We start from the raw sequence: 15,888 nt of genomic DNA, 5'->3' as shown, positions 1-15,888 counted from the left end.
GTATGTATGTATGTGTGTGTGTGTGTGCACGCACACACACATTCACTCATAACTTGTCACTACAAAATTCATCTGTTTGAAATGCACTGTAACTAGTTAGTGCACTCTAGTGAATTTTATAGTCAGGCACTTGTAAACTTTCTTTTGTTTTCAGGCTTATTGCAAAGATTCACTGTATTTGCAAACCACAATAAAACTTGCAAAAAATCATATTTAACTTGGAAATTTTATTACTTTAATTAATTGTTTAAGTAACAAAAACAGAAAATATCACTGGTGACAGAAAATGTTTAAGCATTAATTTGTTTACAGTTCTTCTCCATTTCATTGCTATTATTTTGATAAGGTATGCCACCAAAAGAAGAACACATTCTGTCCAATTATTATATTATTCCAATCATAAATTTTGTCCAGAAGTAATATTGGATACACAAGACTGTTTAGTTTATGAGGTATTACTGAGTTTATTTGGTGATTTAATAATAATTACTTAGTTTTTATAAACATGTGTAATAAAGAATATGGATCTATATAAAACACTGACAAACATAAACTGTACTGAAGTTTTAACAATCATAATAACTGTTCCTACCTTTTCAAACACACAAGGAGGAACATAGTGCATAAAAAAAGCTCTGTGTAATAGTTTGTAAGTATGCTCTTTGGATGTTGAAAATTTGTATTAAACCAATATTTTCTGCTTTATTTAAAAATAATTTGTCAAATTTAGCCATTTTTTTTTCTATGCCTTAGTGTATCATTAACACAACTTTCAATTTGTGCAAATCTCGGAAATTGGTGGGAAATATGGAGCAGCAAAAAAGCCATACATATTGAAAACCAAAGGGAAAACACGATATACAGCATTTCCATTATCTCTGAATATTGTTTAATTTGGTAATGTAATCAAGCAATTGCTATTCGAGTAGTCTGTATAAATTATTATAGTTGCATTTCACTTACACATCAACACTCGCAAAACAAGTATTAGAGTACCTACAGTGTAGTGTATGTTATGGCTTCCAACACCTTATTAATATGAATGAACTCATCCAGAAAAGAGCACTTATTTTCTTCACGTTTCAAGAAACAGATATTTGTATTAATACTGTTATCTATATTCTACAGAAGTGATATTCAAACCTTGTTTTAACTACTGGTCCATAAAACTAACCACAGTACATATTACAGGATTTCTATACATTACTTTGTTTAGTTTACATTTCTGTAATTTATGTTCAGCATATTATACCACAGCTAACAATGAAAAAAGGATATTAAATATATATGAAATTTTTGCTGTGGGAATAAGGTTAAATATCAATCTCAAAAAAACAAATGGTTTCATGCCCAATCAAACTATTATAATGGAAATATCTGGAATAGCATTATATTCAGTGATTCAACTATTGCAATCTCTTTTGTTACCAGTAAATGTATTACAGTAAGAGGATTTATTTCTAGTGAACAATGGGTAAATTATTTCTAATGCTGTGATGTTTTTGCTAGTAGTAGTACAATTGATGTAATTGTGAGAGGTAGTATGCTTGTGTTTCAAGTTTTATGATAAATTTTACAATAAAAACTGACATTTTTTGTTAAAGATCTTTTATCTAATAACAATTCTTGATTTTTTTTTTTTTTTTTTACAGATGCTCTTATTTTATAGTTTTGGGATGAATAGATTTATCATCTTATGCTTACCTTTGGTGCGTAGCTGGTATCAACTTCGGCAGCTTGTTACCTAATTACCAAACTTAGCAGCAAGAAAATTACACCCAATGTCTCTCAGTTATACGTATATCATTTACATTGACAATGGCAATGTGGTTCAAAGCATGAGCATTACAAATCAGTAAACAATGCTCATTTACCTGGAGAGAGAAAATCACTCATTCTTTTTATTCTTAGAATTATTAACCACGGAAACATGCTTTCTTGATTCACTATTATACTTCCTAAAACTAAGTTGCAAATTTTTTTATGAACTTTTAAACGTAATTCAAAACATATATGCAATGATGTTATCATTTATTTTTAAACAGATACACATAATTTCTGACTTAAAATAACAAGTAACATTAACACTGCTTTACGAGGCTTTGGTTTAGACAACAGCAAAGCGAAAGAAAGAAAGAGAAAAACCTGGAATTATAAACTACTTTTAACTTCTGGTGCAGCTTTAATAAATAAATGTTAAATATTAATGTGTTAGGCGCGTGTCAAATTGTTTATAACTTCAATTCTCATGACTTTCGACAAAAAGATTCTTGATTTGGGCTCCCAGTAGCAGATGATCAAGTAAACGAATCTTTAAAAAAATTAGTCGGTTACACTTACAACATTAGTGTTACACTGTCAAACAAACACCCAGGGAAATGAACGCAAAATTTTAGGTTGCCATTTGTAGTGTTACCGAGTAATATTGATATGGATGGTTGTAGTGATATTCACAGTACCGTAGTATAGCAATAACGTAAGTTGTTCAGCAGCCTATACTTTGTTTTGACTTAAAATTTAGGCAACACAAGTGAAATAATTTTTTTAACACTCCTATAAATAACGTATAAATTCTTAACCCCATTTTGAAGTATAAATGAAATAGTAGTCAAAATAAATTTCCCACTATGCTTTTCACATAATATTGAACTTATTCCTTCTCACCTACACATTCTAACCATCCTTAAATAAAATCACGTGATTGTTGGCATGCGCAAGCAACCGCCATTGCTACCTGTTCAACTTTTAACGCCCGATTGTCAAACTTGATGGAACTAATAATGGCAAGGCGATCTCACACCACAACTTGTAGCCGTTTTACACCTGAGCTAGATAATTGGATGATTTTGTTATTTAACTTAAATGAATTTGTCAAGCCAAGATAATCTAAACCTGAATTTCATTTAAAAATTAGTGCAAAATCATTCACAAAACACCCTTTTAAATCTCAAGATTATAATCCGTTCTTTTTACTCGGTGTCAGAAAATATATACATATCAAATATTGTTGTCAATGGACCAGAAGTAGCGCATTATGTCCTTTTTCTCAGGAATGTCATTTAGGTATATACACCTCTAAACATTCAACGTTTTCAATTGAAGTGAATGGAAATAATTAAGAAAATATACTATTAAAAATAAAATTATTTTAGATGTATTTAATAATTTGTGTTAAAATTGATACAAATGATTGGGGAAAATATATATATTTTTAATTTCGCGCAAAGATACACGAGGGTTTGTTTGTTTAGAACTTAAAAACAGTTAGTCATCACCACCCGCAGCCAACTCTTGAGCTACACTTTTACCAACGAATAGTGGGATTGACTGTAACAATATATAACGACTCCACGGCATATTTGATGCAACGAGAATTCGAACCCACTACCCTCAGATTACAAGTCGAATCTCTTAACCACCTGGCCATGTCGGGCCTATATATATATATATATACACAACATGAATCCCAAAAAAGTAACACAAGTAATTACACTTAGTTCACCAGTGATGTATTACATATACTGTAACAGATCGAAAGACAATAAATTTAGCAATGTTACTCTTTTAAAGACTTTCCTCCTATGGCACAGCCGTATGTCTGCGGACATGCAACGAAACCGGTTTCGATACACGTCATGTACAAAGCACAGATAGTTCACTCTGTAGCTTTATGTTTAACTTCAATAAATAAACCATTTTTTATCGATCTATGACTGAATGATCGTGCTCTCCTCCCCTCCCTTTAACTACTACTGGATCTTTTTATATCTAAACCCCTTCTCTACAAATGGCCTCCGTAAGGTCTTATAATTAAATGCTTAAAGTGAAGAAAAACCTTACTAAAACCCTCCAATTTTTACAGCTAAACTCATGTACGTAATTAACCAGTATCATACTGTAAGTGTGTTTGTTTGTTTGTTTTGGAATTTCGCACAAAGCTACTCGAGGGCTATCTGTGCTAGCCGTCCCTAATTTAGCAGTGTAAGACTAGAGGGAAGGCAGCTAGTCATCACCACCCACCGCCTACTCTTGGGCTACTCTTTTACCAACGAATAGTGGGATTGACCGTCACATTATACACCCCCACGGCTGGGAGGGCGAGCATGTTTAGCGCGACGGGGATTCGAACCCGCAACCCTCGGATTACGAGTCACACGCCTTAATGCGCTTGGCCATGCCAGGCCCATACTGTAAGGAAAAAATAAAATTTCTCATGATACTGTAAATTTATTATCTTGATTTCATGGTTTTCAAACGATACCCAAAACCTGAGCGTTTTCTAAAGGTTCACTGCTCTTCTTCCGGAGAAGAAAGAGTTTAAAATATTTCACTGATATTATTATTGTTTGATCAGAACAAAATCTTTTGGATGAAATGTTAACATTCTCCTCATTAGAACAATGGCTCTTAAAATTAACTTGCGTTAAGACCAAATATCATTCCCTAAATGGGGTTCACCTTTTAATGTTGACATAATAGCCAGGTTACTTAATTGAGCAAAACATTTTATTTTAGATAAAAATCATACTACTGATATAGCACAAGACAAGGCAGATTAAAGCATGAAAATAGTGTTTACATTTAATATGATATGTTTAACTGGTGCTGATTTCAGAAAAAATATGACAAGTTATGAAATTGCTAATTATATAAACTTCATCCTGCAAAGAAAGTTGCAACTTTTAAATATGCCACATATTTATGGGTATATACTTACATAATTAAAAGCAAACAAGACGTGTCACTTTTCATTATCGTTTCATTAGTCTGGTGTTGTCTAATCTGCATAACTTAAAACATATCCGGTATTTCGGTATAACGATATATGTATAATTTTCTCTATATCCAGTATTTGCTGTAAGTAGTTATGCGTCTTACTCTACCACTACCACGTGCATATCTACATTTTCATAACCAGTACATTTTCCCATAATTTCAATACATTGCATAAAGGTCCTTTTTCAACTTCTATAAATTTACAATTGTGCAACAATTTTAGTTTACCAGCATCTATAATAAATAATAAATCCAAAGATTACAATATAAATCAAACTTTACCTCAATATCTAACTTTTTTTTCAGAAAATGGCTAGTAACAGAACAATAACATCCATAAAATAAACAATGTGATATAACTATTATAATTTCACTTGCTTTCTAACTAGAACAAGTTAGGCTTATATTAAATTCCATTTGCCGCTTCACCTGAACTGCACGAGATAAACTTTCAAACTGAAGATGGATTTGAAAATACTCTGTATTAAAAAACAATGTATTATTATCATTATATGTCATTCTCTCATCAGAACTTTTCCTTTCTATTGGTTATAAGTGATATAGTATAAAACGTTGGAAAAAACTTTGGCAATTTGTGAAATAAAGGATATGACAGGTGAGCGTGAAAAGTGAGTTTGATGTTTTAAATTATGATTCTGTAAATAAATAAGATTAAAAGCTCTAAAAATTTAACTTTGCCTTAGTGATACCTATATTATAATGACTAAGTTACATTAAATTCCATACTTCAGAGAGTGATAGTAAATAAATAAATTATAGAACAGGGAAGATCTAGGGAACAAAGGTCATGATTCTCATATCATAAACCAAAGTATTATATTACAATGTAAACATGTAAAATATTTTACTACAAAGGCATATTTAACAGTTTAATAGTTGTAAACTCATGTATGAAGGACAAATTTGAAGATACTTCGTTGGATTAGACCAGAAACTATTTTTATTTATTGAAGTCTGCACAAAGGGACAAGGTTTCTTCAAGGGCATTCAATTGCAACTGATCTTAAAAACTGGCACCATGTAGCCATCGTGCACAGGATATTGGTCAAACCAAGTAGCATATTGTATCAGACTCCTCAGCATAATTACTATTGTGAAGTTTACATTACATTTATAAGGTGAGAATATAAACATTGCAGTAGCGGCATTTCAGATTCAAGTAATAGTTTGAGAACCAGAGATCATAAAGAATGCGGAAGCGTTTAAACAACATTTTGTAATAGATGAAAGAACACACACAATATTAATGTTACTTATTAAGAACTCAAAACGTTTTCTGTATACTGGATCCACATTTTAAAATTAAAGTTATATTCATTAACAAATATCATTACTGAATCATATTATTTTGTTTTGATAATTTGCTTCATGTTGAATACTTTCAGAATTGTTTATGTAAAAATATGTTGAACGGTTGTTGTCCTCTGGTAGTTTAGTGTTTCCAAATGTAGAAAAAAACATCAATGTCACCTTGATAAATTTAGCTATGAGTTTTTGGTTTCTGAATATTAGCTGTTTGCTCAATTAATTGCAGAATTCATCCAGCCCTTCAAACTAAACGAATTCATCAAATTTATTTGGATATAAGAGAGATAATTAGAAAGATTAATCTAAATTTGCGTTTTCTTTCTTGCTTTATCCTGACGGTTGTCACTCACATCTTGTGAGTACCATTTGTCCGCAATAAACCTTGTCGAAAGCAAGCTCTGTAGTGCCATAAAAAAACAGTTCAATCATTTGATGTCGCTGTTACCTAAGTCAGAAGGGGCAATGCAAATAAAATTGGATGTTATTTATGATCGCTTCTAGAATCATTTTGTTATGGATCGTTTCATGTCCTTTATATTGTGTTTTCTTTGCGCACATTGTACATAATATTACTATACATATTGTGTTATATGTCCTATATATATTATTCGGTGTACAATAGATACATATATGTGAATGATATTTTGAACAGCACTGTGATGTCTGATCGTTTTGTATGGCTTGTCACATTGTATAAAAACATTCAAATGATACCTGTGCATGTGTCGTAAGGTTCTCTTAATTGTACGTTGTAAATATCTATCAGTGTAGCAAATTTGATAAAAATTTAGTGCATCGCAGATTTAGTGCGATGGAAAAAAGAAAGAAATTCAACCAAAATTAGAAATGTTATATCTTAGACCTTTCTTAATGAATAACCTTGAGATTTGCATGTGAAGTCAAATTCCAGCAGAGCATATCCGTTGAAAATATGTTATATAGTTTGGATTAGCACAATTTGAGCTACAAAAAGTGGAAAATTGTATTTTAAAGATGGCTGGTATGGGTATTAAAATTTTTATCTAAATAAAGAACAGAACAATGTATCGACCTTCTTAGGTAATCTTTGAGTTAACAAAGAGAGGTTGCAATTAACTGTTGCTGGGCACATATGTTAGGGACGAGAGTGTAAAAGGGTGCGAGATTGTAGGGAGAATTGCAGTTAAATATTAAGTTAAAAATTAATATAGGTATAAAGGTGTTCCTTTGTATTTGTTCAAAGAAATTTTATGGAAGTGTATTAGATACATTTAGAGTAAACTCCCAACGGACACTTTCTTATGTTTCAACAATATCTGAAGACTGTCTGCAGTTGCTTAAGCAAAAAGGGAACACATAAAATATTAACCGTTTACTGAACTTAAGGATTTCCACCGAGATGAAGATTAAATATGAAGATTGGTAAAAATTTGATGTTTAACCTGTGACTTACCTTCCTTTGTTCTTTAAAAGTAGCCCAAAGTTTAGTTTTGACTTTGTCCTAACATTTTATACACAGTACTGTATGTATAAAATATACTGATATTTACATGAGTGCATTATCCACGACCACAATTTTGCGTCAACAATCATAAGTTTATATTAATACTTTCAAAATTTACAAAAATCATTTAAAAATATTCATGTACAAATTCAGAACAATATAATAAGTCATTTATTAATCTATTCCATAAAGTCTATACTCTGCCATTCACATACAAAAATCTTATTAGCATAGTGTCATTATTTTAGTTTAATAATTTCACTGTAAGGTACTTAACCTCATTGGTCACGGTCGAAGGAAACGTATCTCAGGACGGCTGGTATGGGCATTAACAGTTGCAAACTCTCTCTCTGTTTATCTGAAGATGGCCTAAGAAGGCCGAAACGTTGTTCACTGCTTTATTAGTAAGTGTTAATACCCATACCAACTGTCCTGAGACACATTTTTACTTCAAGTGAGTTTCTTGAAAATCACGAATTACTTCATCACGGGTCGAAAGAAATGTTTGAAATTTCTCTAACAGCTTTTGAAAATATATGCATTGTCCTCTAAAAGTATTAGAAAATTATGTGTATAATAATATGTTATATTAATTACGCATAAGATATAAAAATAATACAATATGAAAGTTCAAATAATGATAGCAGACAAAACAATAGAATTATATCTCGATATAGAAAGAAAAGGGGCAATGTATACTTCTCAGAATCCCAGCCGTGGGGGCGTTATAATGTGACGGTCAATTCCACTATTCGTTGGTAAAAGAGTAGCCCAAGAGTTGGCAGTGGGTGGTGATGACTAGCTGCCTTCCCTCTAGTCTTACACTGCTAAATTAGGGACGGCTAGTACAGATAGCCCTCGAGTAGCTTTGTGCGAAATTCCGAAAACAAACAAACAAACCTCTCAGAATAAATACGTAATATTATCATTATATAAATAATCTGCCCATGCCATGAGAATATCTGCCATGTACCATTTACATTCCTGCACAAGCGACAGACCTTCTGAATTGGGAATTTCAATAAAATATTGATCCACTGGACTTATAACATAAGAAACCGGATTTCGTTATCTGTGATGGGAAGAGCACAGATAGCCCATTGTGTAACTTTGCGCTTAAATAGAAATAAATAAATCAATAGGTTATTGTCGATAACATTTTCGTATCATTATCCAGTTGTTAGACATTAAAGGAGAAGTCAGACTTTGAAATACAGAACCATTAATTAGTAGGGGAGAAATAATCATTAAATACCCATTTTGGTTAGCTAAATTTTGAAAACAAAACAAAGATAAACGTAAGAATAAGGTGGCAGCAGTTCCACCAATCTTACTAAGATATTTTGTGACTTACAGTACATAAATCCTCTTGCCCACTTCTCGAGGGTTATCTGCGCTAGCCGTCCCTAATTTAACAGTGTAAGATTAGAGGGAAGGTAGATAGTCATCACCACCCACCGCCAATTTTTGGGTTTGACGCGACGGGGATGCGAACCCGCGATCCTCGGATTACGCATGCCTTAACCCACTTGGCCATGCCGGGCCTATTATTAACAGTTATTACAAAACATGGTACAAGAATTTTACGAACTTGCAGACACTACTGATTCTTGTATCTGGTCTAGAACTGAATATTTTATCGACAATCCGGGAATTATGACGAGCAAAATTAATTCTGAATTGATATTGTCACATCTTGCTTAAGCTAGCTAGTTTGGTTGGCTTACAGCGGTTACAAGCTCACTTCTTACGCAGAAATATATGTAGTATCGTCGTAGAAATGATAACGTCCGAAGTAATTCAGTGAAGTTGAATGGTTTTTAATGTTCGAAATCTAAATGTTCCTGGTTCAGTTCTGTAGTTTTCCGATTAATAAGCGTTAATCACAATTATAACATCCAAGGCCTGTAGCAAACTTATTGTAGCTGACTAATAATAATCTTTTGTTATTGTCTCTGGACTAGCTTCTTTTATACGAATCACACCAGTTTCTTCAAGTTTCAACAATGTTCGAAACCGCTGGTTCGTTTTTGTAAAACAAATATTGTTGATTCTTACTCTCAATAATTTTTTTCAAATTTAGAGAACAGGCAAGACTTGCGCGATTCATAACCAACAATATACGTCACATGCAAAAAAAGGAAGGTATACTGAAACAGATATAGATAGTAAAGTAAACGTCTGACGGTAAATCCGTTACAGTTTGTTTAGGCTATTTCGTTTCTAAAGATGTTCGAAATTTCTTCGAGTCAATATATATACAGTCAGATTGTAACAGTAATTGTCTGAGCTATCTTATTCTCATTGCTTAATTTCATTTCTTATTTTATATCTTTTGAAGTAAATTTATATATTAATTTTTGGGTCTCCTGTATTCATGTATTGTCTTCTTTTGACTAAGTCTATTATACGTGTATGTGGTTTCCATGTTGTTAAGAATTGCATGATTGTTGTTTTGGTGGTGTTTTTTCAGCGGCATTCATCAGATCTCTTAGATTGTTTGATATTATACACCAATATTTGATGTTTTCATACAGTTTTAAGTATTAAATTTCGAAGTAATTAATCTAGCTCATTTGGTTATTTAGATCAGTTAGCTTTCCGGTATTCAAGTATAAGTTTTATTGTTGGTTGATTGTGATGAGGTGCGAAATTGAAGAGACAGGTTATTGGTGTGTGATCACTACCTATATCACTGTAAACATAAAAATTTGAACACTTTTTCGCTAGTTCTGTTGTACTAATACAGAAAACTAGTATATCACTTGTGTGATATCCGTCACTGGTACGGTAGGAGTGTTATCATTTAACAACACACAACTGGAATTATTTAAAAACTTTAAGAGCCTTATTCCATATCGTGTTGTGTTATTGCAGCCAATATTTTATGTTTACTATTAGGATCACTTACTATTATTGATTGTTTATTATGTTTTATTAATTGGGTATCCAGTATTTAGATTGGACAGTTGTAAGTTCCAGCTATTGTTATAATTTTATTATCTGATACATCGACATCTATGGTAATACTGTGGTTGTTATTTTGAATATCTATTTGCGTAATAGAAAGAGTAGATTTATACAGTAATGCTATACTTCTATTGAAGTAATTTTTGTTTATTCTATTTACTCTTGAGGTGATATATCCTTAAAATTTAAGTGAATTGTGTGTATAATGCATAGTTTCAGTAATTACTACAATGTCAGGATTAGTATGCATTATCAGGTTTTGGTCTCGTGCCTCTTGAAGCAAGATCACCTGGGATGTGTTAAAAAGTATGTGTGTGTTTTTCTTATAGCAAGGCCACATCGGGCTATCTGCTGTGTCCACTGAGGGAAATCGAACTCCGGATTTTCACGTTGTAAATCCGTAGAATGTTAAGTTCCCTAAAGCCATAATACGTACAAATCTGACTTAACCAACCTTGTAACAGACCAATGCACATGAAACAAGAGTAGACACAAGTCTGAAGTCTACTGTAAGTTAGTTAACGATATTCAACACCTACATGTACACGTAGGTTGGTATATTTACACGGTAAATATCTGGTTCACGGTATCTTTTTAAGAAACCATTGTGTTAAAGATCATTGAACTTTGAATCTCACTTCCATACAATTATGAAGTATAAACCAGATAACTACAATTACTATAGCAGCATGGAACAATGTGTTGGTTGTGAAAGTTTGTGTCAATAATGCGTTCATGCATTTTTTACTATAAATGGTATTATTGGTGTAATGCAGTTTTTTTTTAGATTTATAACGAATGTGATAGAGTATTATTTGTTTTATTGGTTTTGGTTCTGTGAGATGAAATTTTAAAATGTTTATAATTGCCTTTATTGTTGGGCTGTTATCTGATGAGCGTGCTCTGTATTATATTTTAACCCACACGTTAGCAGTTTATTATGTTACATATTACATTTTCAAATAGCCTGAAACCGAGTTAATTGGCGTTCAGTTTTAGAGCTTAGTTAAATGTAGAGATGTAATAAATTTATGATGTTTTTAACAATATTGATACATACAGTTTTTCTTAACACAAATATATTTTAATATACAAACAACAATACAGTTTATAACTGTTATTATAAATAATGGTTTATATACAAAAGTTTTACAAACAATCGTTTTGAAACTAATAGTGGGATTCATCGTAACTTTATAACGCCACACAGCTAAAAGGGCGAGCATATTTGGACGGGGATTCGAGCTGGCAACCCTCAGATTACCAATCGACGACCTAACCACCTGACCTGTGTTGGAAGTGCAAAAAGATTACAACAATCCACTATTAAAAACTTTCTTGATTTTATGAGATTGTTTTTGTTTATGGTCTATATTAAAATGGCTAGATTTTCATAAAGTGAGGTAGATTCGTTTTATTTCTAATAACAAAACTTAGCATGACAGGTGTTTGTTATGTGCTAGTCATTGACACACCTGTTCACAAAATGTTATATTTGGTTACTGTAGAAAATGTATTATTAAATGAAGTTTCGTGATAAGAACTGGTTACCTGTTTGGTGATATTTATTAATAGAATTTAATTGACGCTAGTTATGTGTTTTTTAAAGAACTTTCAGTTCAGTTAATGTACAGAACTTAGGTAAATATCAAATATATACAGCTGTTAACAAATTTAACAAGTAAATCAAAAGACCAAACTCATCAAAATGCGAACACTCCCTTCGTACTGTATGGCGTTTATGATGTTGCTATCAATTTGGATGTTGATTTTTAATATAAAATGGTAAGTAATATTACAGAGAAAAAATATTTTTGTAAGTGGATAAATTTGTCTTTAGTTTATATTTGTTCATTTATTATATAAGCATAAAAGTATTTTTTTAGGTGTACATAAAATTTATGAGTTGTCCAAATATTTCATACGAAAGAGTGTTTTGACGTGATCTACTCTTAGATTTATATTAGTGTTTATTTCGTGGGCTTTTTGTAAAAAAGACAGAAAAACAAACCATTCTGATGGTTTGATAGAAAAATAATACAAAATATTAAGTGGATTATTTTGCAATTTGTTAATCTTGAATGAAAAAATCAATCTTCTTTTATATCAAAATATATAGTAAAAACAAATTACTTGAAAATTCCAAAATGTTTTCATCTTAAATAGTGTTTTGTAAGTAGCTTCAAAACCATACTTTATTGTTTTGAAAGTACCTTTGAAGTAATAAATTGGCAAATGACGAAATATACAAGTATAATGTAGAGGTTTATCCCGTCTTCCTTTGAAACATGTAGTATACCTCTTCAGAAATAAACCACTTTACTCTGCTTTAGTTTTCCAGTTTACTATAATATTAACATATATATTTGCTTCTTTTAACAAGTACGTTCAAAAATATACCGGCCCAGCATGGCCAAGTGTGTTAAGGCGTTCGATTCGTAATCCGAGGGTCGCGGGTTCGAATCCTCGTCACACTAAACATCCTCGCCCTTTCAGCCGTGGGAGCGTTATAATGTGACGGTCAATCCCACTATTCGTTGGTCAAAAGAATAGCCCAAGAGTTGGCGGTGAGTGGTGATGACTAGCTGCCTACCCTCTAGTCTCACACTGCTAAATTATGGACGGTTAGCGCAGATAGCCCTCAAGTAGCTTAGCGCGAAATTCAAAACACAAACAAACAAAATTATACCATACAAGCAAAAGTACCCATTCTCAGTAACGGGATAACAGTTAATCTATCAGTTTAAATTATTTAATGGACTTATGAAAAGGTTAATTGTGTTACACTCTTGTGTTTACTCAGATCCAAGGCTCTGAGACTACTTATACACCGCGACAAGTAATTTGTTGAGCATGTCGGTCACGCTAAGAGCCACTCAACAGTAACATACAGTAAATATATATTTTTGTTAATTACATTTTGAAATGTGAATGATAGTCTGATAAATTCCTAGCGTAGAATATTCTGTTTGAGAAATAAAATTTTTGAATCAATATTATTCATGTCTGTTTTCTCGTCATTTCAAAAGTGAATATTGAGATTTTTAAGCGCAGCAAATAAAATGGCCGCCATAAATAGAAGACAGACGAACGCTCGGACAGACACCACGGTTCTCAATATATACTTAAGATTGTAGTTTGGGTTTGTTGTTTTGAAAGCCTTACTCATACAAATAGTGCCAAAGGTTGAAGGCGTGAAATTAAAAAGTAACTGAAAAAAGAATTTTGTAAATACTGCTTGTATAGTTTTGAATTTCGCGCAAAGCTACACAAGGGCTATCTGCGCTAGCCGTCCCTAATTTTACAATGTAAGACTAGAGGGCTACTCTTTTACCAACGAATAGTGGGATTGACCGTAACTTTATAACGTCCCCACGGCTAAAATGGCGAGCATGTTTGGTGCGACGGGGATTCAAACCCGTGCCCCTCAGATTACAAGTCGAACGCCTTAACCCACCTGGCCATACTCGGCAAATAGTGTTTGGATTTGTCAAGTGTTTAGTTTTTAATATTCCCTAAAGTAAAATATTAGGCGTTAATATGCCTAAGGGAACTGATTCTTCTCTCACTTGAAGAACCTTTTTGCATGAGGCCAACCTTGTGTGTGTGTGTGTGGTTTTCTTATAGCAAAGCCACATCAGGCTATCTATTGAGTTCACCGAGGGGAATCGAGCCCCTAATTTTAGCGTTATAAATCCGTATACCGCTGTAAGACCAACCTTGACTTAATATTTAACATGGGAGTAAAGTTACATTTATATATTTGTTGTTTGTTTAATAAGTATAAAAAATGTATACTTTAATTATTCATATTATTTTGTCCTTATATGTATACAGGAATTTTTGGGCGAAAGAACGTTCTTTTAAAACGTTTGATCTCATGAAAGACCTTATTAACATTTCTGGAAAACTCTCTGAAGAACATAGCAAATGTAGGCCGAAGAAAAATATAGTTTTTTCAAAAAATTATAAATGTGGTTCTGATACAGTTCAAAACATATTATTGCGATATGGAGATAACAATAATCTCTCATTTTTGATACCGGAGAAAGATATAAACTTTAACAATAAACCCCTTTCTAAAGAATCTGTGCAATCTCTGCCATGGGTCAGTTTAGGAATTTTCAATATATTTTGTGTCCATACTCGTTTTGTTTCTAAAACCTTGCATGAAGTAATGCCACCTGACACTGTTTATGTCACTATTGTTCGAGAACCAAGTTCTCATTTCGAATCTATCTACAACTATTATGAACTACGAAAAATGTTCAAAATGCCTTTTGCTGAATTTAGTCTAATTAATAAAACGCAACTATTACGTAAAGGTTTTGGTTTCCGTGTACGGAATCCGCAACTTTACAACCTGGGAGTTTATGGAAAATACAGTCAGAATAAAAGTTTCTTTGAAAACGAGGTTAAAAATATTGATAAAATATTTGATCTAGTTATGATCACTGATATGATGACTGAATCAATGGTGTTACTTAAAGAGCTAATGTGTTGGCAGTTAAAAGATGTGACTGCTTTCAAAAGAAACAGTCGAACAGATATTTGGAGAGAAAGTGAAATATCAGTGAAAGTAAAGGAGGGCATTGCAGCCTGGAATATTGGTGATACCATTCTATATGATTACTTCAGAAAAAAATTAGTTAAAAAGATTACCGAATTTGGACAAGAAAGAATGAAGCGTGAAGTGAATTTGCTTCAACAACTCAACAAACAACTATATGAAGAATGCGTTCTGAATGAACAAGTGAGCAAGGAACTACCTGAACCATTAAAACATTGGTCCAATAAAGTGCTAGGATTTCGCTTAAGGCCTCAGAAAGAAACAAATCTAACTTGCCTCCAGATGGCTGCAGCTCCATCAAGTTACGTAAAACACTTACGTAATAAACAATACGAATGGATTCGCAACACAAAAGGTAGAAATCTTATCTAAACTGAACACATTTTGTTATTAGTTTTTATCAGTTATAGACACTTTGTTGTTGGTTTAGGTCTTTTTTGCAACAAAACTGCTTTATCAAATAATTCAAGCCACTTATTAATATTTATGAACGGTGATATGTATGCATTTTTCAACTTGATTCTTTTGAGCTTGTCAGATGAGTCGTATACGTTTTGAGAAATAAAATATATTGAAATATTCGGAAAGTTTTCCTTCTCTTTTTATTCAATATTTGTAAACTCAACACATGTTTTCTACCTTTTTTTATTAATAGAAACACAAAAGTTCAATACTCAGTCTTCACATTGACAGGAAGTTTGCATAATATGTATAAACAAGTGAAAAAAAATTAAAAACTTTTCAGGACCAAACTGTCATT

At 32.3% G+C, this 15,888-nt stretch overlaps 2 protein-coding genes across 2 annotated transcripts in view; one reads left to right on the top strand and one right to left on the bottom strand.

The window, feature by feature from the left end:
* LOC143222740 (uncharacterized) overlaps nucleotides 1-2,936 on the bottom strand; it is a 46,452-nt gene extending 43,516 nt beyond the window's left edge. Inside the window, exon 1 of the mRNA XM_076449674.1 lies at nucleotides 1,705-2,936. The gene's annotated coding sequence lies outside the window, so the exon portion shown is untranslated. The remainder of the gene's footprint in view (nucleotides 1-1,704) is intronic.
* A 9,289-nt stretch (nucleotides 2,937-12,225) lies between these two features.
* On the top strand, nucleotides 12,226-15,653 carry LOC143224184 (galactosylceramide sulfotransferase-like). Its single transcript, XM_076452618.1, has 2 exons — nucleotides 12,226-12,343; nucleotides 14,396-15,653. Exons 1-2 carry the CDS (start codon nucleotides 12,267-12,269, stop codon nucleotides 15,498-15,500), a joined length of 1,182 nt encoding a protein of 393 aa, XP_076308733.1. The 5' UTR covers nucleotides 12,226-12,266; the 3' UTR covers nucleotides 15,501-15,653.
* The last annotated feature ends 235 nt before the right edge of the window (nucleotides 15,654-15,888 follow it).

This window comes from Tachypleus tridentatus, chromosome 8 (assembly GCF_004210375.1).
Source record: "Tachypleus tridentatus isolate NWPU-2018 chromosome 8, ASM421037v1, whole genome shotgun sequence".
Taxonomy (NCBI): domain Eukaryota; kingdom Metazoa; phylum Arthropoda; class Merostomata; order Xiphosura; family Limulidae; genus Tachypleus; species Tachypleus tridentatus.
Note: the sequence above shows the minus strand (reverse complement) of the source record. Positions and strands in the feature narration are given on the sequence as shown.

Bases quoted from the DNA above. Each gene is read 5' to 3' on its own strand.
- LOC143224184 (XM_076452618.1), top strand. From the start codon at position 12,267: ATGCGAACACTCCCTTCGTACTGTATGGCGTTTATGATGTTGCTATCA. The intron at 12,344-14,395 runs GTAAGTAATATT...ATATGTATACAG, and splicing joins TTGATTTTTAATATAAAATG to GAATTTTTGGGCGAAAGAAC.